The 27,048-nt window shown below is 46.2% G+C and overlaps 1 protein-coding gene across 4 annotated transcripts in view; it reads left to right on the forward strand.

Moving 5' to 3' along the window:
- Positions 1-27,048, forward strand: part of Snx29 (sorting nexin 29) — a 428,110-nt gene that overhangs the window by 57,292 nt on the left and 343,770 nt on the right. For 2 of the 4 annotated variants that reach the window (XR_005285098.1, XM_038327322.1), the window contains exons 5-11: positions 2,201-2,381; positions 5,248-5,318; positions 6,428-6,676; positions 9,007-9,379; positions 15,115-15,245; positions 21,346-21,421; positions 22,385-22,467. Coding sequence is in view for 3 of the 4 variants with exons in the window: in XM_038327322.1 (XP_038183250.1) it covers positions 2,201-2,381; positions 5,248-5,318; positions 6,428-6,676; positions 9,007-9,379; positions 15,115-15,245; positions 21,346-21,421; positions 22,385-22,467 (1,164 nt within the window). In the remaining variant the exon portion in view is untranslated. Of the gene's footprint in view, positions 1-2,200; positions 2,382-5,247; positions 5,319-6,347; positions 6,677-9,006; positions 9,380-15,114; positions 15,246-21,345; positions 21,422-22,384; positions 22,468-27,048 lie in introns of those variants that run through there. The other 2 variants (XM_038327324.1, XM_038327323.1) reach the window with 2 other exon arrangements.

The raw sequence follows: 27,048 nt of genomic DNA on the forward strand, positions 1-27,048 counted from the left end.
TATGTGAGGACTGAGGGGAAGTTTGTTCTGAAGAATGAGCCGGTGAGATGGCTCATCTGTAAAGGCTCTGGTCACCTAGTCTCTGGGACCCACATGGTGGAAGGGGAAAACTGACTCCTGCAAGTCGTTCTCTGACCTTTGTACCTGTGTTGTGATGGACACACATATGCTAAATAAGTAACCAAGTTAAAAGACCTGGGAGGGTCTATATGTTTAGGTGCTTCTAACCCAGAAAGGGAGAGAGAGGTTACACAGTGCCTCTTCTTCGCCAGCCATGGGGTGTTGGTTATCTTGCTTCAGGCAGCCATTGTTGGTTGGTTGGCCTGGCCTGTGCTCAACACTCTACCTGCCCTTTTCTCCAGTGAGCCCATAGCCCCAGACCCACCTATTCTGTGCTCATGGGAGAGGAATCTGAGGTTCCTCTGTGGCCCTGTAACTGAATGATCGTGTCACCCATTTGTCCTGTGTGTTGGACTAAATGCCCCTAAAAGATGAAGCTCACTAGATCGATACAATTCACCTAGGTCAGTTGAGCTGAAGAGTTAGAGTGAACTTCTTAATCCGGAAGGAAGCCTCAATGACTGTAATGTTCTCAGAGGGGTCTATGAACCTGCTTGACTCTGCTCCACTTAGAAGTAAATCAAGCAGTTGTAAACATGCTCGTTTTGAAGGCAGCAGAAGCAAATATGATTTGAGTGACTTGTCTTAGGAACCACATTCCAGCTCATCTATGCTTCTTTTTGGGGGGTATTGTTTTGTTTTTTTGAGACAGGGTTTCTCTGTAGCTTTGGAGCCTGTCCTGGAACTCGCTTTGTAGATCAGGCTGGCCTCGAACTCAAGAGATCTGCCTTCCTCTGCTTCCTGAGTGCTGGGATTAAAGGCGTGCACCACCCCCACCCTCTCACGGTTTTATGCTGCTTATTAACATTAATTGGATAAGGTGAAACTTGTCCAGGTCTTGCTTTGATTAAAATGGCCTTGGTTTGAGTGAGGTCAGTTATGAAGTTTGTGACAATGACTGGTGTACAGTTAATACTCAATAGCTAACAGCTGTCATTGTAGTTCTGACAATAGCATGAAAAAGTGTCAATGAGTCAATGTTGTAAAGAAAATTGGTCACAAAATGAGGTATAAACTAAAATTTCAACTCCCAAATAAATTTGTAATGTGGGTAAGAAAGGTAGCCTTGAAGAGATGCCAGTAAGAATGGCTATCTGTGGTTCAACAAGCCTTATCTAGCCTTCCCATAACCTTAAATTTGTTCCTGTCATTATACCAAATAGTTGACCATTTGGGAAGCTCTCCTGAGTATATAGAAATGAGGGTGATTATTCATGATCAAGGATGTTGTGTTTTTTTTTTTTTTTTTTTTGTATGTCTGTGTGAGGGGAAGCAGCAATGAAGTGAATTCTTTGTAATCAAGATAGATCTAAATTGTATCCCACCAGGAAGCTGCCAAAAATCACGTTCAGTATTCAGAACACTGGTGAATACGTAACAACACAGAATTGTTCTGAGGCCCTTCCAATCTGGAAAATGTTCATGATTTAGAAAAAAACTGAATCAAACCAGGCTGTGGTGGCACATGCCTTTTATCTTAGCACTCAGGAGGCAGAGGCAGACAGATATCTATGAGTTCGAGGGCAGCCTGGTCTACAGAGCTAGTACCAGGACTAGCTAGTACCAGGGCTGTTACACAGAGAAACACATTCTCACCTCTCCCAGCTTCTGCTGCTGCCCGCTGCCAGCATTCTAATCTTTGCTTCCCTAGTCACATGGCCTTTTCCCTGTGAGTCAGTTTCTCTGTCTTCTTATGAAGACACTTGTTAATATGTTGTGTCCGTGGGAATTGACATAATCAGAGTTGCCAACACTCCTTTGCTGCTTCTGGCTACATGCACAGGTTTCAGCCACTAGCGTGTAGTTACGTTTGGGGACATCATTTAGCTGCCACAAATGGTCATTTTTGTATAGGTGTAATAAAAAAAGACTGGAATGAAGGTTTTGAAAATGTTATCTAGGAATGGTGGTCTTGAAGTGGGAGGTTCTGAGACCTGTTTACTTTTGATTATTGCTTTGTTCTACTTCATCTATCTAAGGAAGTAACGAATGCCATTTATACTCCATGAAGTTGCCTATTGACCGTTGCTCTGAAAATGACAGCATGTAGGCCATGATACGCTCTGCCCTCTCTCCCCAGAGCCTGTGTTCTGGTTCTACGTGAAGGAGGTCCTCAACAAGCACGAACTGCAACGCTTCTACTCCCTGCATCACATCACTGCAGATGTGGGCCGAGGCCGGGCCTGGCTGCGCTGTGCCCTCAATGAACACTCCCTGGAGCGCTACCTGCACATGCTCCTGGCTGACCGCACCAGGCTCAGGTACCCAGCAGGACAGGCCTGTTTTCCTTGTCTTCCCACCGGGGGAGAAGCGGCTTCCCCACTGCAGCCCTGCTAGCCATTTCCTTGGTGGGAGAACCAAAGCCACAGTGCTTGGAGGAGCTCTGTGCGGTGCACACATAACCAGTGCTACGTCAGCGCCCGCTGTCATCAGGGCCCAGCTGTTGTCCTAGGATACAGACTGCCCCTCTCTGCACCGAGTTTTAATTTGGGATTCTTTAGTCAATCCCAAACTGACCGAAGAGACGGAAACTGTATTTGTTCTTTTCTTTATTTTGAGACAAGGTCTCACATGTAGTCTAGGCTGGCCTGGATTTTATTGTGTAACCGAGGCTGGCTTGTTTCTCTACTGCTGGGATTACAGTCCTGCATGACTAGGCCTGCTCAGAATGTGAGCACTTAAGGAAGAAAGTGTTTTGTGTTTATTAAAAGCTTCATTTTTCATGTGTCATTTTTTTCTTGAGTATGAAGTTTACTCAGGTAGTATAGGTCAGACTGTCAGACTATATTGTAGTAAGCTGGCCACTTTTATTTCTTCATGTTCTCTTCTGAAGACCAGGCTGATGGGCTCCCATGGAGGCACATGTAGACTCACAGTGGGAGAAGGGATTGCTGTTGAAGTAAGCACTGGATGAGAAGGCTCCTGCCTCCAGAGATGCTTCCTCTCCTGACTCATTGGCAGGGAGGGTCACACCTATAATCCAGCAGCCTCTCAGCAGTGGGAGGAGATCACTAGACTGAGCTGAAGATGTTCTAGCCAGCCATCTCCTTACAATATGGGAAACTGTTGCAGAAGCCACTGGCTTAAAAGCTAAGCCGCTCATAATATACATAGAGATAATCCTAGTGTGGTGGGATTCCCTTGTCATGGTGTCTGCTCTACCAGTTATTTTCCCTTGTAAGGATAGAAGACTAGACACAGTTTATGTCACCTGATGCCCTGAGTGGCCTTGGTCAGTCCTCCCTGGCACCTTGAGTAACTTCCATGTTGGCATGACCTAGAGGTGACACTGAGATTCCATTAATGCAGTAAGCTGGCTTCTGATCAGCACTGACAGTTCTTTGATTCCAGTGTGCCCACCTGTTTGCAGGTTCAGGTCTCCCTTTCTGCATCTGCAGTTATGTTCCCCCAACCATCTCTTCTCTCTGCTTTACCCTTTTTTTCCTGGAAATCAAACTCAGGTACTGGTATGTGTTAGACAGTGCTCCCCCGCACCCTGTAATGTTTCTTCTATTGGTAAATCTACCAGTGATTCTGTGGGTACTCTTAAAAATGCTCTAGGGTAAGCTAGGCGGTGGTGGTGCATGCCTTTAATCCCAGCACTCAGGAGGCAGAGGCAGGTGGATCTCTGTGAGTTCAAGGCCAGCCTGGTCTACAAGAGCTAGTTCCAGGGCAGGCTCTAAAAGCTACAGAGAAACTCTGTCTTGAAAAACAAAAACAAAACAAAACAAAACAAAACAAAATGCTCTAGGGTCAGTGAAGGCTTTCAGTGGGTAAAAGCTCTTGCTGAGCACACAGGCACGGACCCCTGAGTTTAGCCCCCAGATTCCATGAATCCTGTGGTGAAAGGACAGAGAACTGACTCCTGAAAACTGTTTATGGACCTCTACCTGTGTGCCTGAATTCACACACGTCCTGCATACACATATGTACACAATAATAAAATAAAACTGAAACAAAGAAGAAAAAGATAATTAAAACAAGAGTAACACTAATCCATGTAGGAAGAGTTAGCACAGTGGTGCATGTCCCAGCGATAAGGAGTCACTGGGCAGCCAGCCTAGCCTACTTGGTGATCTCCAGGACAATGAGAGACCCTGTCTCCAAAAAGGTGAATGAATCCTGAAGAATTATACTGGAGGGTGTTCTCCATATGCAAGCACATTCATGGACACACACACACAAACACACACACACACACACACACACACTCACACTCAAGCTTCATTTACATGTATGAAAGCTAGTTCAGATTTTCAAATGATTCCAATTTGTGGTGAAATTGGGTACAGTCAAAATGCCAGCGTGACAAGGTGGTTTGTCGCCGTTCCATTGTGTAGGCCCCCCCCCCCCCCCATCTTGTAGTCAGTCACATCAGCAGCTGGTTTTTCACATCTCTTACTGAACTGCAGGCCACTCAGTACTGAATTGATGTTATTGAAACTGCACTTAGAATTCTGTCACCTGGCACTGTTGACTCTGGTGGTTTATTGCTTAAGAGTCATATAGAGTGATTAGAAATTGTACTTGGGAGACCTGCTTTTAGTCCCCGCTGTATCATTGATTAGCTAGGTTGCCTTGTATACCCGCAGCCTTCACTGAGCCTCCCCAGCTACTACTGAAATCCACAGGGACCATTTACCCTCCCAGCCCTTTCCTTGGCTAACTTGGAGTTTGGGTTTGTAGCCTAGCAATTTTTATAAGTGGATGCCCTGCTTGATGGAGCCCTGTAGCTCTGTAATTGCTTCTGAGATCATCTCTTCTTGTATTAACCAATCAGGTAAACCCTGTTGGTGAGCCTGGACTTCCTTTCTCCGGGTTGCATTGTTGAGTGGAGTCCATTCCTCTGTTCTCTTCATCTCTGCTTCTTTATAAATATGTTTGCATATGTCTATTTCAGTCCTCTGAAGCTCACAGTCTCAGGGGACCGAGAAGGAAGTTGTAGAATCTGTGCATTTAAACCTTTGTTTCTAGAGAGAAGCTTCAAAGTGGGGAGGAACAAAATTCCCTCTGGGTGACCAGCCAGGCCTGGTGTTTTCTGGGAGCCATCAATGGCATCATTAGCCAGTGTGTGAATGCCAAGAACTGCCTTTCTTTAAGAGTTTCCCCCTTCTCTTTGCTTTGCAGCACGTTCTATGAAGACTGGTCTTTTGTGATGGATGAAGAAAGGTCCAGCATGCTCCCTACCATGGCAGCTGGTAAGCCTGGTTGAGGCAGGGGTGCTAAGCCCCGAGAAGCTTGGTGAACAGAGAGGCTCTTGGGTGCATTTATTGCCCAAGCATTCTGTGATGTTCTGTGTCCCCATGATTGGAAGTGTACTGTTGGCTTCTTAAGTTGGGGCCATTTATCTAGAATTTGATCCCCATGCAGATGAGGCATGAGGTTGAAGGTCTGGCTTGTGACCTGCCCGGTGAGCCGTGAGGGAACTGGATGGGCAGACTGCCTTGACTCCTGGTTCTGCTGCATACCAGTTGAATCCTATCACACTGTTCCTCTTCTTTCCTCCTCTGTGAGGTAAGAATGCTCTTCGATTTTCTTTTTAGGGCTTCAAGAGAGCCATAGAAGAGAAAAGGCCATGTACTGGCTTATCAGCATGGAGCAAGGCCCTGGATCAGTGTGTTGTGGCTTGAGAAATCCTTTGCTGTTCGACTGCCCCTTTAAGGGTGATCAGTGTGATAGCTTGTCTTTCTTCCAAATTCTTTGTTTTTACATACTTTCTCTTCTAAAACCTGACATTAAGTCTACATATTGAGCGTCATGTTAGTCTCATCTAGGAATGAGAAAGTCAGGCATGGCCATGCTTTTCTTTATAGGCCATAGGATGCTGGTGTCACTATTGGGTAAAGCAATTGTAATGGCGTTCTTGGAATGCACTGAGCTCTTAAGGTTTCGGTAGGTGAAATCTTTAGTGCTCACAATCCTGAGAGGGTTACTGTTGTCGCCATTGTGCAGGCAAAGAAACTAGAGCTCAGGGAGGTGGCAAGTGGCTTGACCAAGGTTTCTGAGCTACTATTAATTGGCTGTTCTGTGGCTCAGGCCAGGCAGCCTCTCTCCAGAACTTCTTCCATGGTCTTCACCTGGGTGGTTCTTGTTTCCATTTGTCTTTTGACATCCAGGAATGGAATGTGGAAAGACTGTTCATATGAACTTCTCTCTATCTGCCAATGCCAGTTTCAGATGGTTTTATAGATGCTGAAGATGAGATTTGTCTTCTTATGTCCCTTTAGACGGTCTCCTTGCTGATGTTGGAGGTGTGACTACATGACAGCAAGCACTGCAACCTCCCCCTCCCCCTCCCTTTTGGCAGGTCTGAACTCCATACTCTTTGCAATTAACATTGACAACAAGGATTTGAATGGGCAGAGCAAATTTGCTCCCACTGTCTCTGACCTCTTAAAGGAGTCAACACAGAATGTGACGTCTTTGCTGAAGGAGTCCACGCAGGGCATGAGCAGCCTTCTCAGGGAGATCACAGCATCCTCTGCTGTCTCTATTCTCATCAAGCCGGAGCAGGAGACTGACCCTCTTCCTGTCATATCCAAGAACGTCAATGTTGGTGAGCCAGAAGGGACCCGCGAGGTGGCATAGGAGGGCCAATAAAAAGGAAATGAGAGTAGGGCTGAGAGGAACCCACCTGACGGTTGTTACTCTCCTCCGGGGAGAACAGTCTCCTGGTGTTTGCTTTTGTCATCGTTCCCTGTGAGAGGGACCCAACAGGAAGGGTAGGAAGCCAGGTGGGTCATCTTCCACACTTACTTCTCCTCCTCCTCATGTTCTTGGTGCTCAGTAGTGAGTTGAGACTCTGTTGGCACCTGATTAATCTTCTTGGGGATGGGAAGGGGTGATATTTAAAAACAAATGACACAAACAGCTTACTGTTCTTGTATATGGGATGAGAGCATGGGCTGCTTCAGAGAGAACACTTTTGGGCTTGCCTGTATGGGAGGATGTGATTTAAGTAGTGCCTGAGGTAAGAGGGGAGCTCTGAGCTTTGACTATGGGCAGGCAAGGGGAACTGGTTCAGTTAAGATAGGTTTGCCAGAAGCTGATGATACCGTAGAGCATTTGGAGTTGTTAGTAGTTGCTATATAGCAGAAACCAAAACCTGGGGGTTAAATCCTGACCCGTGTCTTTCCCAAATCCCTTAAGGCAGTGATCATGGCCATCACTTTAAAAATTTAAAAAAAATATTTATTTTTTTAGTGAAGATTATACACCCTAGACAAGTGTTCTGCCACCTATATCCCCAGCTTTTCTAGACTGGCTGGCTACTAAGCTCCAGGGATCAGCCTGTCTCTGCCCTCCCAGGGCTGGAGCTGTTGCTGATGTGACCACCAGCACTGTGACCACCTTTTCCCCAGGACTGGGGCCCAAACTCAAGTCCTCTGCTTGTGCAGTGGGAACTTTACCTACTGAGCCAGGTCCCCAACCTTCCCCTCAGAACTTTTCTTCTTAGCCTTTCTTAAAAAGAGCTTTTCATTTATTCTGTGACAGTTTCATACTTGTATGCACTGTGTTGTGATCATGTCTGCCTCCCACCCTCCCCTAATCTTTTCTCTTCCCACCTCCATTTCCTCTTTGTATATAAAATCTCGCTGCTGCCCTCAAAGCATGGGTGTGGGCTATCCACTGGAGCACGAGCAACTTAGCAGCCACAGCTCCCTGAAGAAAATCCACATCCCCTTCCCTAGCAGCCATCGACTGTCAGCAGCCCCTCGTCCACTACGCTGGCGTGCTGACTGGCTTGGTCTTGTGCAGCAATCCCTGCTGGTGCGAGTGCATTCCTACCGCGCAGCAAGCCATGCTGTTGTGAGTGCATCACTACCGCAGCCGTGCCCAGACTTTGTCTCACCGCGCTCCCGCCATCTGGAGCTCACATTATTTCTGCCTCCTTTCCCCTGGTGTGCGCTGAGCCTTGTGGGGCCGGGTGGGTTTGATCAAGATGTCTTATAGGGTTGAGCACTCACACTGGCCTGTTCTCAGTACTCTGACCAGTTATGACTCTCTGCATTGAATGCTGCCCAGTACAAAAAGAAGCTGCTCTGACCAAAGTTGAGAGAATCACTAACCTCTGGGTATAAACAGAAATATTTAGGGGAATATTTGACATGAGCGTTAGCAAAACAACAGTAGTAGGTTCTGCCTGTAGTACCTCTGTCCTCCCCAGTGCTTGCTGCTCTTCCAGAGGACCTGAGTGTGGTCTCTGGCATCCACGTCTCACAGCTGCCTATAATTCCAGCTGCAAAGGATCTGCGCATATTTTACAGAGACACACAGACACACACAGACACACACAGACACACACACACACACACACACACGACAGACGGACACACACCTACGTTTAAAAACAGTTTTTTAAAAAACCTACAAAATGCCCAGCAGTAGATGAGCTGTACACAAGCTCAGTGGTATTTTGGGGAGTTTTTGATCTCATAATGCTTTGTCCGGGCTTTTTCTTTTTTTTTCTTATCTTACAGGTCTTTTGCTGCTTATATATTAAGGTTTCTGATTTTGTATCTTTATGTGCAAATGTGTGTGTCTGCGTTTGTGTGCATTTCTTGTGCTTTTTCTGTTTGTTTCTTTGTTTTGTTATTCTGGTTTGTCTTTATTTTATTGTTAGATGCCTGTTTGTCTTCTGATAAGAGAGAAAGAAAGACAGAGTGTGGATTTGAGTGAGTGGGGAGGTGGGGAGGATCTGGGAGGGAGCTAGGGGAAGCTACATTCAGAGTATATTATAAGAAAAAAAAAATCTGTTTCCAAAAACCTCATAACCCGAAAGCCCCAACACAGTTTACTCTTGGTGTGATAATAGACTTTGCTGCCCCCCATGGGAGCATAGCTTGGCCTTCCTTCTGTCTACTACCACAGCTTTTCCTTTACCAGATGCCAGATGTAAGAGGGAGAGGAGGAGGAGGAAGAAGGTGACCAACATTGTCTCTTTTGATGATGATGAGGAGGAGCAGAGCATTGGGAACACTTTAAAAAAGATGCCTGGAACTACAGAAAGCTCAGAGGACAACTCCGACCGCTCCTCCATCAACGTCACGTCAACCTTTGAAAGCCCCTTTGGGCCAAACTCCAATGGGAGCCAGAGTAGCAGTTCCTGGAAAATGGATGCTGTGTCTTTGAACGGGGAGCTGGGCTTCCAGAAGCTTGATGTGAAGAGCATCGATGATGATGTGGATGAAAACGAGGAGGGTGTGTGCAGGAACCCAGCGGGAAGGAGGCACACAGGCCACTCGGGGTCGCCAGACAAGTAAGTCCCACCAGAGCTCATGGTGAGGGAGTTATGACAGCCATTTTCTAGGAAGTGAGTGAAGTGAGTGAGTTTTGGGCTGGAGCCATGGCTCAGTGGATAAATCTTGCCCTGCAAGCCTGACAACCTGAGTGCTGATCCCCAGCATCCCAGATGGATGTGGCAGAGCAGGCACCTGTTATTCCCGTGCTCCCAGTGGGAGGTGGAAGGTGGAGACTTTACACCAGATAGCCTGGTATACATAGCAGGGAAGAACAAGAGCTCCTACCTCAAACATGGTAGAAGGACGGGATGGAGATGTGAACTTGAACTCTGACCTCCAGATGTGCACCAAGGCATGTGTGCATACATAGGAACATATGAGTGTGATATATGAACATGCATACACACCATAACAGTGTGCACTTTATAAATTTCTTTGGGGGCATTATTCATTCTTTAGATCTTTATGACCTTACCTTGCTGAGAATTAAGGGAAGTCTACTTAAATGGACTTAATGCAAAATTGGCATCAAACTGTGTTCTTTGAAATTGGTTTCCTCCACCTCTAACTTTGCACTAGCATAGGACGCTCAGGAGAAAGTGGAGGTGGCCTGAAGGAGTGTCACTGATTGGCTCTTGAGAGCCTAAGAGAAGAGATTACTGTCCTGTGTGACAATAAGACTTAACCTAGGAACTGTGACGGCTGGTGTTGTGGCTCCATTGGTAGAGTGCTTGGCCTGCATCACAGAGTTCTGGGTTTGTGCTTCAGCACTGCAGAGCTGGGTGTGGTGGTGTGTATCTATCATCAGAGCATGTGTGGGTGGAGGCAGGAGGAACAAAAGTTCAAGACTGTCTTTACCCACATAGAGAGTTCAAGGTCAGCACCCCGACCAAATGAGACTATTTCCAAAAGACAAAGCACACTGAGAGCAGTGCTGTGTCAGCACCCTGACCCGTGTGGTGCTGTTTTAGGTTAGTGGGTATCACTTCTGGTTTGCAGGATGGAAGAACAGGATTCCATGGAGTTGAGATTTGGCAGAGCGCTTGGCCAAGCCGGTGCTCAGGCTCAGGTCGCTGCTTCCCAGAGCTCAATCTGTCTGCACTTGCTGCCTGGGTGGGATGGAGATTTAAATCCGCCACTTGTTGGGGTGTTGCAGAGCCTGGCCACGTGATGTCTGAGGCCTTTGACACACACACTGAGTGATGTCACATGGGCCAACAGTTCCCTGCTTACCTCTGCTTCTACAGTTGTTACACAGCCACTTTTTCTCCTCAGCTCTAGAGGACATGGTGCTAATCATGGCTGACTTCATAGCCCTCCTGGTCAAAAGTGTGTCCTGAACATGTGTGAAAGTATCTTTTTATGGGGCTGAAATGCCATGGTGCTCTTAATAGCCCCAGGATGCCCCCAGTGCTATGCTTCTGTTGGTCATGTTTGTGTAATATCAGCTCTTTTTATTTCTCTGGAGACTATGTCTGCTTAAAAAGTTTTGGGGGCTGGAGAGAGTACTCAGCAGTTAATCACACTTGTTGTTCTTGCACAGGACCCAAACTGGATTCTCAGTCCCCATATGGTGAGTGTCAGAGGGTCTGATGCTCTCTTCTGACCTCTGTAGGCACCAGGAACCACGCTTGGGATGCACATGCGCACAGGCTGGCCTGAGTCTCCTCAAGTGCTGAGATTTGATATGCATCACCATGCTTGTCCCTTTTCTTCTTTCCTCCTGATTTGGAGAATTGGCACATAGGATTGTGGGATGTGATTAGTCTGAATCCATAGGTAGACATCGGCAGCAGAAGAGTTGCAGTTCAAGCCCAGGGGCAGTTTGCTGGCAGAATTCCTTTTTATTTTTTTGTGGCAAGGTCATGTGTTTTTGTATTGCAGCCTCTGCTCTTTGGCTGAGGCCCACCTAGTCCAACAGGATAATCTGTTTAACTAAAAATCCACTGATGTAAATGTTAATCTTCAAAAAAATACCCTCACAGCAACTTCTAGCATAATTTTGACCAAGTATCTGACAGAGTTGCCCAGTCAAGTTGGCACATACGGTTAATCATTGAAACTGCTTTCAGTTCTGTGAGGGCTTGAGAGTACATCTGCATTGTGTGGCTCTGTAGGTGAGCATGCGTGAGTCGATGCCCCAGACCCAGTCATTTTTCTTCCTACTTCTGGTGCCATGTAGTGCAGCTTGGAGAGGAGGCCAGCTTGTAAGCCAGGGCCATTGTGATGTGTAAAAGGCACAGAGCAGTGCTGGGTGACCTTGGGAGCCTGGGCCTCCATGGACCATGGACAGCCTCTCCCTGGTATCCAGGGGCATCTTGATTGAAGAGTCTACAGAGCTAACTGGGGAGGAGCTGAGCAGTGATGAATGGCTTATTGAGTAATACTTGGCTTTTGATTTAAGCTTGTAGTCACAGGAGAGGTCTAGAGTCTGCTCACAGCAGTCCTGTGGGGGAGTGAGGTCAGGCCAGGAGGCTCAGCTTGCTGTTGCTTCTGGCAGCAAAGTCTGATGCTCTCTTGTTTTCAGGATGATCTTGTGGCCCAAATTTGGGCTTACTCTGTTTACTGGTGATTTAAACAATTCTTTGGTGCCTGATCCCTCTTTATCCAGATTCCGTCACAAACATTGGCTTTGTTTTCTGTTTTTCTTCAGAATAGGCAATCACTTTATTATGGAAAAGAGCTTTTCAACCATCTTGTTTGTGCTCTGACCAGTAAGGAAGTGAGTTTGGGAGCGTGTTGGGGTAACTCAGAGAGTCACAAGTTCCATGTCCATCTCGTGACTAGGCACCCTGCTCCTCACACCTTCTGGTTGTCTACAGCAGTGAGCCACAGCTCATCCCCCCCCCACCTCACAAGTTCAGGTTGGCTCCATGGGCCCCCACCCCCATTCCAGGCCCAGACAGGCATGTGCACAGTCAGGCAGGAAGACTGCATGGGGGCTGCTGACAGCCAGGGCAGAGATGGTTAATAAACTCTCTAGACCTGGGTACAGAGTCTGCCCCAAGGACATTGTCTCAACTCAGGAAGATTCCAAAGCCCTTGTTCAGGGAAGCAGAACACCTGGTCTGACCTGAATGTGCACCAGGAGCTAACCTCCAGGGGTGGGTGGGGGCGGGGTGGGGAGGGGTTTGTCTTTATGGGCACAGAGGGTAGACAGCTAACACTATTTTGTTGTTAGAGTGGGATCTATCTATCATCTATCTATCTATCTATCTATCTATCTATCTATCTATCTATCTATCTATCCATGTGTTGAAGATAGCCTTTTGGGCAATTTTCATTTGTTTGTTTTTGTAGTTCTAATGCTTGTATGTTTTTAGAATGCGGGTATTCTCTGTTTGCTGGAAACTCAACCCTTTCTTTGATGCCTGGTTCACTTGGTCGCCGAGGATGCCCTTGCAGCAGGTTGTGTTTGGGATGATGTGGCCAGTTTTGTCTTTCTCTTTAGTTCTCACATTGTTTATGTTTTTAAACAAATATTTTGTTTCAATGATAAGCGGTAGTTTCTGTTATTTTAAAGTCAATCTTAATTTTTTTTTTTACGTGTGTATGAAGCTAATTTATATAGTCAGTTCTCTCCTTTCATCATATGGATCCTGGGGATCAAAGTTGGGTTACCAGGCTTGACAGCAAGCTGAGCCACTTTGCTGGCTTTTAAAAGTCATTCTTGATGCCATATTTTGAGGCCTGTTGCTTCAGGAGTTAGCTGAGACAGTGGACCTTTGAGGCACTTTCTCTTGGGTTTGAAGTCTGGCTTTACCTTGCCTCACACAGGTCAGTGGGAAATAGTAAGAACTGTCTTTGAAACAAGTGGAAAATTCCACATGCCCAGAGATGCAGTGGTGGTTCTAATAGCCTAGAGACACAACTCTGTTTTTCTAACACTTGGGGGTCAGTGGCCACGTGGCCCAGGGCAGGAACTGTCCCTCTCTTATTCCACCCTGTGCTAGCCGCAGAAGGCAAACAATTCATTGGTAAGATGCGGTTAGGACTGCTCCCTGGGTTTCTTACCCATTGATCACCCCAGCTAGATTTGGTTATTGCATTTTAAAGATTTATAAAGAAACAGCCACCTAGAAGTGTGTGCCACAGTCTAAAATGTTTACAGAGAAGATGTCTCATCCTGTGCCCTAAAGTAAAGTGTAGAGGCTTGTTCATGCAGGAGACTGGACACCATTGTGGTTTGGTTTGGAAGGCCTCAGCCTTCGTGCTGTTGAGAATGGCCAGTGACCTTGGACAGGAGACGCTGTTGTGAGACAAGGTCTCACAGTCTATCTCAAGTTGGCTTTAAATTCATCCCGCCCTCTTGCTTCTGCCTCACAAGCTTGGGATTACAGGTGTTAGTCACCATGCTTGTGATTAGGGTCTCTCTCTGTGGCACTGCAGACAAAATCTTGAGCTTTGTACATGCAAGCAATGCACCATGGAACCATGTGGCTGTGAAACAGGGACCTTGTCATGTGGCTGTGGCTGGCAGCCTCTCACCAGGCCTGCTAAGTTACATGATTTGGGGCTTGGGAAACAGATGGCTTATTGATTAAGAGCACTGGCTGCTCCCCCAGAGGACCAGCTTCACAGCTATGAGAACTCAGTAAAACCTCCAAACTGGACTACCCCATGGGTAGAAAGAAAAGTTGGGGAAATTCAGGATTGCTATGGTTATCGCTTGGGGCATAGAGAATAGCAAAAGGCTGGGAAAGCTTCACCAGTCTCTAAAGAGACTGGGAGGGAGCATGGGCCAGGGTATGCTTTAATAGGAAACTAGATGCCCCATTGCCTGTAGGGACAGAGAAGGGAAGTAGTGACTTCCTGACAAACAGAAACTGACTTCACAAGGTTCCGAGGAATACTGTTTAGGGTGCTTTTGTTTAACTCAGAGTCTGGCTTGAGCTGAGCCCAGACTGTCACTTTAGGGACCCACTTTGGACATAACAGCAGCCATCTGTGACTTTAGTTCTGGAGGATTTGATGTCTACTAGCCTCTGTGGGTACTGCATGCATGGTACATAGAGGTACACACAGGGAAAAAACCCATACACATAAATCTTTAAAAATTAAAAATTTTAATTATATAATGAGACTTTTCTTTTTCTCCTCCCTTTCCTTACTTGATGTAGTAGGTGTGATTTTGATCGGTTGAGTCTCTTTTTGTTCTAATGTAGTGCACAGTAATGATTGTGTGAAGAATGTCAAGGTAATCTCAGCTATATGTACAGAATTCTAAACCAGCTAGCCCTATCCCTCAAACAAGTAAAAAACCAAAAACTCTTGGATAAAAATACACACCCTTCATTCTCAACCAAATCAAGCCAAAGCAAGAATCCAAGTTGGTGGTATGTTGAGCTATACAAACACAACACAGCGGCCTTGACCTCCCAAGTGTTGGGTTTATAGGTGTATCCCTCTCTACAATTCTCCCTTTTCTAAAAGGGTCTTCCTCCTCAGCCTTCCTGCCTGCTCCACACTTCTGAACTGAGCCTCCATCTTCTTGTAGGATGTTGTGATTGATGTCTGGGTCCTCTTCCAGACTATAAGCTCTATGAGAGCATCACAATCGTTTGCTGGCTCTTTACCCCTGTGCTGAGCACAGGAAGCTCTGGTAAAAGAGCACATGAAGGGTTTGACTGGGCTCTGTATTGCTGAATCCCAGCCCATGGCTTATTCTGTTTTATCCCCATCTAGACCTGGGAACTTGAGGAGATGTGATAAGTCCAAGGCCCTGTCATGCAGCTACATTTTTTCTCCTTAGATCACTGGATGGGAATGCCTGCCTCCCCCAGGTGCATGGCTGGGCCCCACTGCAGGTGCTCCATGGAGATGCTGATGCCGACACTGACGTCCTCTTCCCTGTCAGTGGAGTGGGCTCCTATGTTGCAACAGGTGAGTGCTTCCTGTCCTCTCTTCTCCAGTAAGAGATTTTGCTCCAAGGACCAGATGGGAATTTTCAGTTATCTGTACAGGTAGGAATGGAATCTAGGAGATCTGGGGCTCAGGGCAAGCACAGCTTGTGAACACTCAGAAGTAAGTAGTAGCTTAAGGGGTCTCCTATAGAACTGGGTATTTACAGATACTCCGGCTGAGAGCTCCAGGGTGAAGTGGTTGGTAAGCCCCTAAGGGGACTCACATGCTTGCCCCAACAGTTTGTTGCCAAACTTGGCCATATTAAAGTTAACAACAAATAGTGACCATTATTTTGCCCCTTGGGAGATGCGAGACGGCACCTGGATCCTGTAAAGGCTCCTATGCATTTTTCTCGTTTCTCTGCTGTGTCTACATTGGCACTGCCTATTTGGTGACGGTTTAGAGATGGTCAGCTTATCTGAGGGCATTTCTCAGCTCACTGAAGCATGTGGCCTTCTAATCCTGCATTCCCATTGGGTCTGACATCCTTTAGATTCTTTATCCTCACTTTTAGCTTGTTAAGTTGAGGAGTATATTGACTCGTTTTCTGTTGCTGTGATAAAACATTATGAAAAGGAGCTTATGGAAGAAAGAGTTTGTTTTGACTTTTGGTTCGGAGGGGTAAGAGCCCATCATGGTGGGAGGCATGGCAGAAGGCATGATGACCACCAGAGAAGGAAGTGGAGAGCTCCTGTCATCTGTCCTGAGCAAAGAGTGGAGAGAACGATCTGGTAATGGTTAAGGCTTTACATTCTCAAAGCATGCCCAGTGCTGTACTTCTTCCAGCCAGGCTATATTCCCCATAGCCTCTCCAAACAGCATCACCACCGAGGATCATGTATTAAATACCTGCACCTCTGGGTGCTAGGTCTCATTCAGATAAGTATAAGGAATGACTGCCACGCACTTCTGTGGTAGACTTTGGAATTCTCTGGGAAGGCAGCTTTATTCTTGGCAGTCAAGATGCTGTTGTAGTTGACAGGTGGGTGCATCGGGTCACATGGCATGTGGGGTGCAGGGTGTTCTTTGTTCAGCATTTAGCTTTTCTGCTGAGTGTATGGTTTTAGGCCATGGGATCGGAAGGGAAATCCCACCTGAGGTTTTATGTTCAGGGAGGAGACAGAGGGTATCTTTATTTGTGGCAGTACTGAGGATTGAGCCAAGGCCTTGAGCATACTATACGCGTGCCCTACCACTGAGCTATATCCTTATTATTTTTTATTTTGTTTTATTTTATTTTATTTTATTTTTTTTTTTGGTTTTTCGAGACAGGGTTTCTCTGCAGCTTTTAGAGCCTGTCCTGGAGCTAGCTCTTGTAGACCAGGCTGGTCTCGAACTCACAGAGATCCGCCTGCCTCTGCCTCCTGAGTGCTGGGATTAAAGGCGTGCACCACCACCGCCTGGCCTGTTTTATTTTTTTGTTTTTCTAGATAGTGTTTCTCCGTGTAGCCTTGGTTGTCCTGAAACTTGCTCTAGGACCAGGCTGGCCTTGAACTCACAGAGATCTGCCTGCCACTGCCTCCCGAGTGTTGGGACTAAAAACGTATACCACCACTGCCTGGTATTTTTTTTTTGTAGCTTTTAATTAAATTTTTTTCCTAAGATAGAGTTTCACTGTGTAGATCTAGCTGGCCAAGAGCTCACCATGTAGACGAGCTAGCTTCAAACTCTCAAGATGTCCCTGTCTCTGCCTCCTAAATGCTGGGATTAAAGGAATACATCAGTAGCCTTTAAAATTCTTTTCAATTTTGTGTGTGTATGTGTGTGCCTGAGTGCATATAAATTATGTGTCCATGGTGGCCAGAAGAGGGCACTGGATCCCCGGGCACTGGAGTTACAGGTGACTTTATCTACTGAGCGATCTTGACAGCCCAGTAGTTTTTTATTTTGGACAGTGTTTGACTCTGGCCACTCATGTTGGCTTTCACCAGCTATCTTCCTGCACAAGCCTCCCAAGTAGCTAGGGTTCTGACTTGTACGGACAACCTTGGCCCAGGCTGTCTTTTCACCAATTACCTGTGTAAAGGAGAAATGTATAGAATGTGAATGCTTTCTGAACGCTGCCACGTCCCTAGTGTGTCTGACTGTCACTTCTTGCCAGGGCTGTGTTGTGCGATGTTTTTTTTTTTTCTCTTTTGGGAGGCTTGCCACCCAGCTCCCAAATAATCACACATGGAGGCTTATTCTTGCTTATAAATACCCTTAACTTGTCTGGTTTCTTGCCAGCTTTTCTTTTCTTTCTTTTCTTTTTTTTTTTTTTTTTTTTTTTTTTTTTTTGATTTTTTGATTTTTCGAGACAGGGTTTCTCTGTGGCTTTGGAGCCTGTCCTGGAACTAGCTCTGTAGACCAGGCTGGCCTCGAACTCACAGAGATCCACCTGCCTCTGCCTCCTGAATGCTGTCTTGCCAGCTTTTCTTAAATTATCCCATCTATCTTTTGCCTCTGGGCTTTTCCCTTTCTCTATTTCTGTATAGCTTTCTTTATTTCTTTCTCTGTGTCTTACTGTGTGGCTGGGTGGCTGGCCCTGGCGTCCTCCTTCTCAATAAGTCTGCACCTTCTCCTTTTGTCCCTGTTTGTGCCTGTTCTTTTACTAGTCAGAGCAGCTATGGAGAACACAGTCAGATGGCATCATTCCTGTGCACTTGGGGTACAGTTTGCTGTCATTACTGTAGCTGTTAAGTGCCCATCACTGGTAACCCACTTCCTCTCACTTGCTGCTCCCCTGATCCCTGTTGGCCTGCTCTGCTTCTCACTCGCTCTTCCCACTTTCCGCACCCTGCATGCGTCCCTCAGGTTGTAGCTCAGATGATGCCTCTTTTCTTATCCTGCTTGAGATATGGTCTTGTTATGTAGCCTCCCCTGGCTGGTCTGGAACTTATTATGTGGGACCAGGCTGGCTTTAACTTGTGGCAGTCCTCCTACCTCTGCCTCCTGAGTTCTGGACTAGAACACGCAACTTTCTTGATAAATAGCATTTTTTAAATAAAATTTTCAACACATATCTTTTTTGCACTACCCCTTTCTCAGAAATGTCAGGCTTCATGTTCCACACTGTATCCCCTTGCAGAGCTGACCTCACTGCTCTGACCTCAGTGACTAGAACAGTTCCTGTTCTGTGAGGTTCATAAGTACAAGACCATGTCTTCCATCATGACCCTGACCTTGACATTGGCCACTACTGAGCCCTTGGTTGGGGTACTGAGAGAACCCCTACTGAATGGATGGGCAGATGGCACAGATGGTGGAGAGATGCTGCAGGGCAAAAATACATAGTGTTGTGAGACTGATACCCATGCAGAGGACACGGGGCAGACAGAGATGCTGCAGGCAAGGATGCACAGTGTTGTGAGACTGATACCCATGCAGAGGACACGGGGCAGACAGAGATGCTGCAGGCAAGGATGCACAGTGTTGTGAGACTGATACCCATGCAGAGGACACAGGGCAGACAGAGATGCCTAAGCAGGAGAGCCAGGAAATGAGAGGACAAACGTACTTCAGCTCACTTTGTGAGCTTGCATGCTGAAGTTAGGAAGACTCAGCTCAGTGCCAGGCTTCACTTGCTAACTCTGTGAACCTGATAAGTCAGTGAAGTCCTTGAGTCTGTTTTTTCATCTGTGAAGTTGGTGTAGCAGAGTTGTAGAGCATTGCCCAGCATCCATGTTCTAGTCCTACCACCGCACACATAATAAAGACGGAAGTGGCTGTTGTTTCAGAGAAGGCCCAGGGGATGACACAGCTCATGCTTGTGTGCCTATACATCTGCCCACCACAGTGCAAGCTGCTTATAGATATATGTGCCAGCCACACAGAGGGGCTGATGTGTGGTCAGTTATGCCAAGTCAGTCCTGCATCTGGAATGTGGCCTGGGTGTCAGTGGCCTTTATTCCAGCCATGCATTTTCATTCATTTTGTGTGGTGTTGGAGCCTTGGCTTTGCTTTGTGTGTGGACCGTCAATCATGGCTGAATTTCAGCAGTGTGGGTGACTGAACTGAGGTCTCCCACTGAAGGGTCCTTAGAAAATGCTAAGCCTTCTATCCAGAAATGTGCTGTGGTACAGTTAATAAAAACCCAGAGACAGACATTGGTGTCTGTCAGAAAAGCAAAACAGCCAGCCACAGGCTCTGACCTCTACTTCAGTCTGAAATGGTGATCCTGTTTCCTTAATCCTCAGAATGAGACTATGTGTGAGAGCTGCCTCCTCCCGTCTTATATTCCCCTCTAGTGCTGGGGTTAAAGGTGCACACCACTGCTGCCCGGTTTCTATGGCAAACTGGTATGGTTGGGATTAAAAGTGTGTGTCACCACTGTTTGGTCTGTAAGGCTGACCAGTGGGGCTGATTTACTCTCTGAACTTTAGGCAAAATTTATCTATTAAAATACAAATGAAATATTACTACACTGTGCCATTGCACATGAGCCAAGTGAGGGATAATTCAGGTCATACTGGAGATTTTGGATGTTATGTTTGTCAGCTTCCTGTTACTGTTACTGTAACAGAAATCTTAGGACAATCAACTTATAGGGAGGAAAGGAATATTTTGGCTCACAAGTTCAGTGATTTCATTCCATGTTCAGTTTGTCCCATTATTTTGGGCTTGCAGTGAGGCATCATGGTTAGGAATGAAAGATGGAAGAAGCTGCTTACCTCATGCTGACCAGGAAAAGCAGAGATTTGGGAAGGGCCTGGGCATCTGATTTTCCAGTGACCCAGGTCCTGTCTCTTAAAGTCCCACTGCCTCTCAGCATCATGAACTGGGGATTAAGCTGCAGGCCTTTGCAGGACATGTAATGGCAGCAGATCTACCTGGCTCTGTGGTGGCCCACAGGGCTGGTGTCCTTAAGCTGTGAGCATGTCAAAAGTGGGGTGGTCTTTTGAAAGTTCAGGTGGTTGCTGGGCCTGAGGAGGTCTCAGCAGAATTTTCTGATAGCCAAAAGGGTGGAACCAGGATTTAGGGCTGAGATCTCAGCCAAAGGAGAGAGTTTGAGAGTTGTCCTCTTGAGAGGTAAGAGTATAGACTATAGAGTGTAGACTGTGGGGTTCCAAAAGGGGCAGGGGTCACAGAAGTCCCGGTAGCTCCAGCACTCAGGTGGAGTCACGAGAACTGTTACAAGTTTGAGGCCAGCCTGAGCTACATAGTGAGTGCCAGGCCAGCTCAGGCCACAGAGTGAAATCCTGTCTCACAACTACAACAATGTAAAATTTCATTATGTTGCATAATTGCGAATGTGCACATGCTTATAATTCCAACAGTCCGAGGCTGAGGCAGGAAAAGCTTGAGTTAGAGGCCATAAGGAGACAGACACTGTCTGCAAACAAAACCAAAGGGAAGCTAGGCAGAGAGGTGTGGCTTGCTGAGCTGAAGGTGAGGAGCAGGAACTCTGCTGTAACCACACTTTAACCACTAGGGAGCAAGGAGGAGTCCTGGGGTGGAAACCAGGCTTGCCGTGCTCTTGGGCTGCTGGAAACAGTTGGGGTTGACTGGTATGTGCAGTACTTAAGCCTGGCAGAAGCAGAAGCAGAGGCCCAGAGGCCTGCTCTATCTGTGACCCTGGGCCTGACTCAATGAACAAGGGTTCCCTTGAGTGCCGCTGTGCAGCCCCCGGCTTGCAGATCTGCACCGTTTGCCTGGAAGGAGGCTTGAGCAGCAGCTAATACGTCTGCAACAATTAACGTCCTTTGCCTGTTTGCTTTAGAGATTTGTGAACTCACTTTTTGGAAATGCCTTTCCCAAAAGTTTAGTGGCTTTTGTGGAAAGCCGCAGACTTTGCCAGTGGTGAGACCCTGCTGCCCTCTAGTGTCCACTACAAGCAGGAGCAATTTGTTTAACAAACAAACAAACAAACAAACAAAAACAGATTCTGGCTTGGGCTCCAGATGTGGATTTTGAGAAAAAAAGTCATATGTAGCTACTGGTGCCAAGTCCTAACGATGCCTGAGCAAGTGAAATGGATAGTAAAAACTCCAGTGTGTACATGGGGAGAGTTGAAAGTCAGCTGATGGAGAAGCTGAGCACATGGTCAGGAGAAAATGGAGTTGAATGTCAAGCCTCACCTTCTCGGCGTGGTTTCTCACAGATGCTCCTGTGGGAAGCCTGGAGAATGGGGCAGGACCAGAGGACCATCTACTCCCAGAGCCCGGCCTTCGGTACAGGTCAGTGTCAAGACCGTGACATGCTGCTTATATTTGCATTTATTCTCATTTAAATATTGGTGGGGCCTGTTGGGATGGAAGGCCAAGGCCTGACCTCATGTTTGTACTCATCTGTGCAGGAGTCAGGGTCATAGATGGCCATTTCTCCCAGACAAACTTTCTGTGACCTAATGTCATAGGCAGGCGGCACTCAGTGGTGGAATGCTTGCACAGTGTGCGAAGAGACCAGGGTTCCACCCCCAGGAGAGGCAGCAGCCACCCAGCCTCATTTGCACTCCGCCTCCTCTCCACCTCTGCTCCCACACTGTATCCCTTCTCAGCCTTCCTAGTTAAAGCTCGTTAGCACTTGGTAATGGTGTCTGTCAGCCCCGGTGTTACAGGATATTCAGGTTATGGGGAAAGATGTCGTAGCTGTCAAGTATTCAGGCGACTGCCTGGCAGCTTGTAAATATAGAAAGCTTATCCCTTCCACATTAAAAACAGCAGCAGCAGCAACAACAACAGAAAATAAATCAAAACAAAAATACCAGCCAGCCAAACAACCAAAAGCCCAGACAGAAAGCTAAGGTGCCCAGTGTCACTGTTGTTTACAGAGGGGACATAGCCACCAAGGTCTCCTCACATCACTATCATCTCTGTTACTCTTATTACCCCTTCATGATTTTAATTAGGTGTCTTGAAGTTATCCATCTGTATGCCCAACTTAGCCTCAAGGTCAGGGGTCCTGACTGCCCCGTACTTGGCTTGGTGTCTTGTTACTCAGAACATACAGGATTCTAAAAATGACATTCTGGAGTTTCCAGTAAACTTCAGGCTCACCTGCAGTAAGGAGGAGTGGCTGACTCAGGGCAGCTGCTTTCTGTCTTTCCAGTAGATTCCCAGGGACGCTCACCTGTGAGTTTTGCAAGCACTCAACTTGTGTCTTTGGCTGAGTATAACATCCTTCTGTCTGCTTTCTCTCAGTGTGGAAGCCAGTTCTCCAGGCCGAGGAAGCCCTCTGAGTAGTCTGTTACCATCTGCCTCAATGCCCGAGTCCATGACAGTTCGTAAGTACTTTCTTTCTGAGTCTGGCGTGTATGCCAGCAGTGTCTCTGTGCTTATGCCTATACCGGTGTGGGCTTGGCTAGCGGGTGTGAAGGTGGTGAGTGTGTGCCTGCTGTGTACTTGACTATGGTATCACTGTTGGATCCCGTGGCCAGGTTGAGGTGCATGGGGGTGTGTCTGCTAATGGATGGAAGGCACCTCCTCTGCCTGTGGTTTCCAAGCTGCCTCCTGTATGTAGCCAGTTGCAACTCTTCTAGATGAGTTTCCCTGTGACTCTGATGACCTAATCGAATGACCAGGTGGTGCAACCCATTTCCAGCTCTACCTCCCGGAAGAAGCCTTAGAGACTCAGTGATGAAGGGTGGGTGTGAATGGTTTTAAATCGCGCGCACGCACTCATAAACACACACACAAGTCAACAATTGTTCAACAAGGCAGACTCTCTATGACTAGGTCAGCAGGTAGAGGGTGGGGCTGGGGCCCCTGACCAGGTTGGCAGAGGGGGTTAGTGCGGGGCTCTGTAGTCCTCAGAGGCCAAGGTTGTTTCTTGTCCTATAGACAACCTAGTTGTTTTCTTTGTTTAACCAGCTCTAGCTGTCTCATTCCTACCACAGATAGCATGAAGGAGGAGACGGACAGAGGATAGGTTTTCTCTGTTTCTGTGTCACATTCAGGGATCTAAACTTGGATAAAGTAAAAATTACACCTTTTCCTCTCATCAGTCTTTGGGTTAAAATTAGCATTTTTTTTTCAAATATGAAAGTGCAACAAACCCCAGAGTCCATAGCAGCGGTGACCAATGGGGCAAGACAGTCACCCAGAGAAGTTATAGGGCCTTGTAACTGCATCTCAGGGTGCCATTTCTGCTTGGGAACAGTTACCCGAGGTGACAGAGAAGCATAAATATGCCATGTCACCCGGATCTTCACCTCTGGACTGTTTTGTTTGCACGTGAGCATTTTTGTCATTGGGGAAAACACATGATGTTCCTGGAATGAGGCCCAGCATCCCAACTGCAGGCAGTGTCTATGGTCCCAAAGGCTCTGCCCTGCTATGAGCCCTCCCCTGAGGTTTCCCACAGTCTCCTGCTCCTGTGCTGTGGTTCCCCTGGCTTCACAGGAACAAATGCTAATAAGAGCTCTACAGCTGTGCAGGGTGAGCAGCTGCGATGAGGACCACCTGTCTCCTTGTGCGCAGGTATGGTTTCCATGGCCCTTCTCAGTCTCCCCTACTCTCAGCGGTGTGGGGAATGGAGCCAGTGAATTGGGTTTCTCTGTCAGCAGTTCTTGGGTCCTGAGCCTACCCATGCCATTTCTGTCCCTGGCGGCGTCACCAGCTTGGTGTGTGCCTTTTCCATGAGGACACTGATCTGTGCCATGGCATGGACTCAGCCTGTCTTGTTTTCATTCACACTGGTTTTTATATATTAATCCTAGTTGTTGCTCATCACCTTTGGCTTGAGGTGACCAACTGGGAATTCCCAGCTAGACCTTCTGAAGGAAGACATTAGTAGACCCACATCTGGCCCTGGGTGTCTGGTGGAGACAGCTGTGGGTGGTGGTAGGGTAGGCTTTTGTTTTCTGGGGTGGCTGTTTATGTAGAAGGGCAGCCCACCCTCAGACCTTCTCTACTTTGTCTCTGTGTCCCCCACCCTCACAATATCTGTAGCTCCCTTTTCCCTCTTATCACTGGGTCCCAGTCCCCAACTTGGGCAGAAGCTTTCTGCTAGACTAGAGGTGGTACTGACTTCCAGAACTCCAGGCCACAAGAACAAGAAGATCAAAGAGAAAACAGAAACCAAGGAGCAAAACACCCATCTAACAAAGACATACTCAGAAATCAGGACTTAGCCTTCTTCACTCCAAACCCAGATGCCTAGATGCCAGTGTAAGAACACAGTCAACAATAGTCAGGGCATTATAGCACCCAGACCCCAACTATCCTACTGCAGTAAGCCCTGAATATTCCAACACAGCTGCAGCACAAGAAAATGACCTTAAAACCAACTTTTTGAAGATGAAAGTGGTCCTTAAAGAGGAATTGAATAAATCCCTTAAAGAAATCCAGGAGAATACAAACTAACAATTGGAGAAAAGGAAACAATATCACTCAAAGCCAAGAAGTCAAAACAAACAAGCAAACAAACAAACAAAAAACAGTATTGAAGGAAACAAATAAAACTGTTCAAGACCTGAACATGGAAATAGATATAATAAAGAAAACACAAATGGAAGGAATCCTGGAAATGAAAATCTAGGTAAGCAAACAGGAGCCACAGATACAAGTAACACCGACAGAATGCAAGAGATGGAAGAGGAATTCAGAGGCCTTGAAGACATTGATAAAAGAAATAGCTACATCAGTCAAAGAAAAAAAATTTAAAAGAAAATGTTAAATCTAAAAAAAAATCCCTGAAACAAAACATCCAGGAAATCTGGGGCACTATGAAAAGACCAAGCCTGAGAATAATAGGAATAGAGGAAAGACTTAAAGGCCTAGAAAATATTTCCAACAAACTCATAGAAGAAAATTTTTCTAAAGAAGGAGATACCTACATAGGCACTAGAAGCTTACAGAATACTAAATAGATTGGGCCAGAAAATAAAGTCCCCTTGTCACATACTAATTGAAACACTAAACATACAGAACAAAGAAAGAATATTAAAATGTGCAAGGGAAAAAGAATAAGTAACTTATAAAGGTAGACCCATTAGAATTATACTTGACTTCTCAGTGGAGACTCTAAGAGCCAGAAAGGCCTGGGCAGATGTGCTGCAGACCACAGGTAGAGCCCAGATTATTATGTTCAGCAAAACTTTGAATCACCATAGATAGGAAAACAAGATATCCCATGATAAAGTCAGATTTAAACAATATCTACAGCTGGGTGTTGGTGGCACATACCTTTAATCCCAGCACTCGGGAGGCAGAGGCAGACGGATCTCTGTGAGTTCGAGACCAGCTTGGTCTACAAGAGCTAGTTCCAGGACAGGCTCCAAAGCCACAGAGAAACCCTGTCTCAACAAAACAAAACAAAACAAAACAAACAAACAAACAAAAACCAGTATCTACAAATCCAGCTTTATAGAAGGTAGAAGGAAAGCTCCAACCCAAGGAGGACTGCTACAGCTGCAAAAGTATAGGCAATAAATAATCTTATACCAGAAAAACCCTAAGAAGGGAAACACACACACACACACACACACACACACACACACACACAGTCATACACACGCACACACAACCACCACTACCCACCAACAAAATAACAGGTATTAACAATCTTTGGTCATTGATATCTCTTATTATCAGTGGACTCAATTCCCCAATAAAAAGACAGACTAATGGAATGGATATGAAAAGAGGATCTATCTTTCTGCTGAATATAAGAAACATACCTCAATGTCAAAGACAGACATTGCCTCAGAGTAAAGGGTTGGAAAAAGATCCCCCCCCCAAAAAAGGACCTAACAAACAAGCTGTTTTAGCTATCCTAATATCTAACAAAATGGACTTCAAATCAAAGTTTTCAGAAGAGACAGGGAATGACACTTCATACTCATCAATGGAAAAATCCACCAAGATAACTGTCTGAGTTAGGGTTTCTGTTGCTGTGAATATAACACCATGACCACAGCAACACTTAAATAAAATATTTAATTGGGGGGTGGCTTGCTTACAGTTTCAGAGGTTCAGTCTGTTGCCATCATGGTGGGGAGCTTGGCAGCATGCAGGCAGACATGGTACTTGCTAAATCTGATCAGAAGGCAATAGGAAGCAGTCTTAGTGTCACACCGAGGAAAGCTTGAGCAAAAGAGACCTCAAAGCCCTTTCCCACAGTGACACACCTCCAACAAGGCCATACCTACTCTAGCAAAGTCCTATCTCCCAGTAGTGCCACTCCCTTTGGGGGCCATTTTTCTTTCAAATCACCACCACAGCATCTCAGTCCCTAATATCTGTGCTCCAAATGCAAGGGCACCAACATTTGTAAAAGAAACATAGCTTAAATCACATATCAACTCTCACATATTAATAGTGGGAGAATTCAATACCCCACTGTCACCAGGTTATCCAGGCAGAAACTAAACAGAGAAATGATGGAGCTAACAGACACTATGACTCAAATGGGTCTAACAGCTATTTATAGAACATTCACCCAAACACGAAAGAACAACCTTCTCAGCACCTTATGGAACAATCTCCAAAACTGACCATATAGTTGGTTGAAAAGCAAGTCTCAATAGGTACAAGATAATTGAAATAACCCCCTACATCTTATCAGACCACCACCAATTAAAGCTAGATTTCAAAAACAACAGAAACACCAGAAAGTCTAAAAACTCATGGAAAGTGAATAACTCTTTACTGAATTGCCACTATGGTCAGGCAGAAAAAAGAAAATAATTAAAGACTTCATAGAATTCATTGAAAATGAATGCACAACATACCCAAACTTATGAAGCACAGTGAAAGCTGTGCTAAGAGGAAAGTTCTTAGCACCAAGTGGATACATAAAAAATTTAGAGAGATCTTATATGAACAACTTAATAGCACACCTGAAAGATCTAGAACAAAAAGAA

This window comes from Arvicola amphibius, chromosome 4, assembly GCF_903992535.2.
Source record: "Arvicola amphibius chromosome 4, mArvAmp1.2, whole genome shotgun sequence".
NCBI classification, from domain to species: Eukaryota; Metazoa; Chordata; class Mammalia; order Rodentia; family Cricetidae; genus Arvicola; species Arvicola amphibius.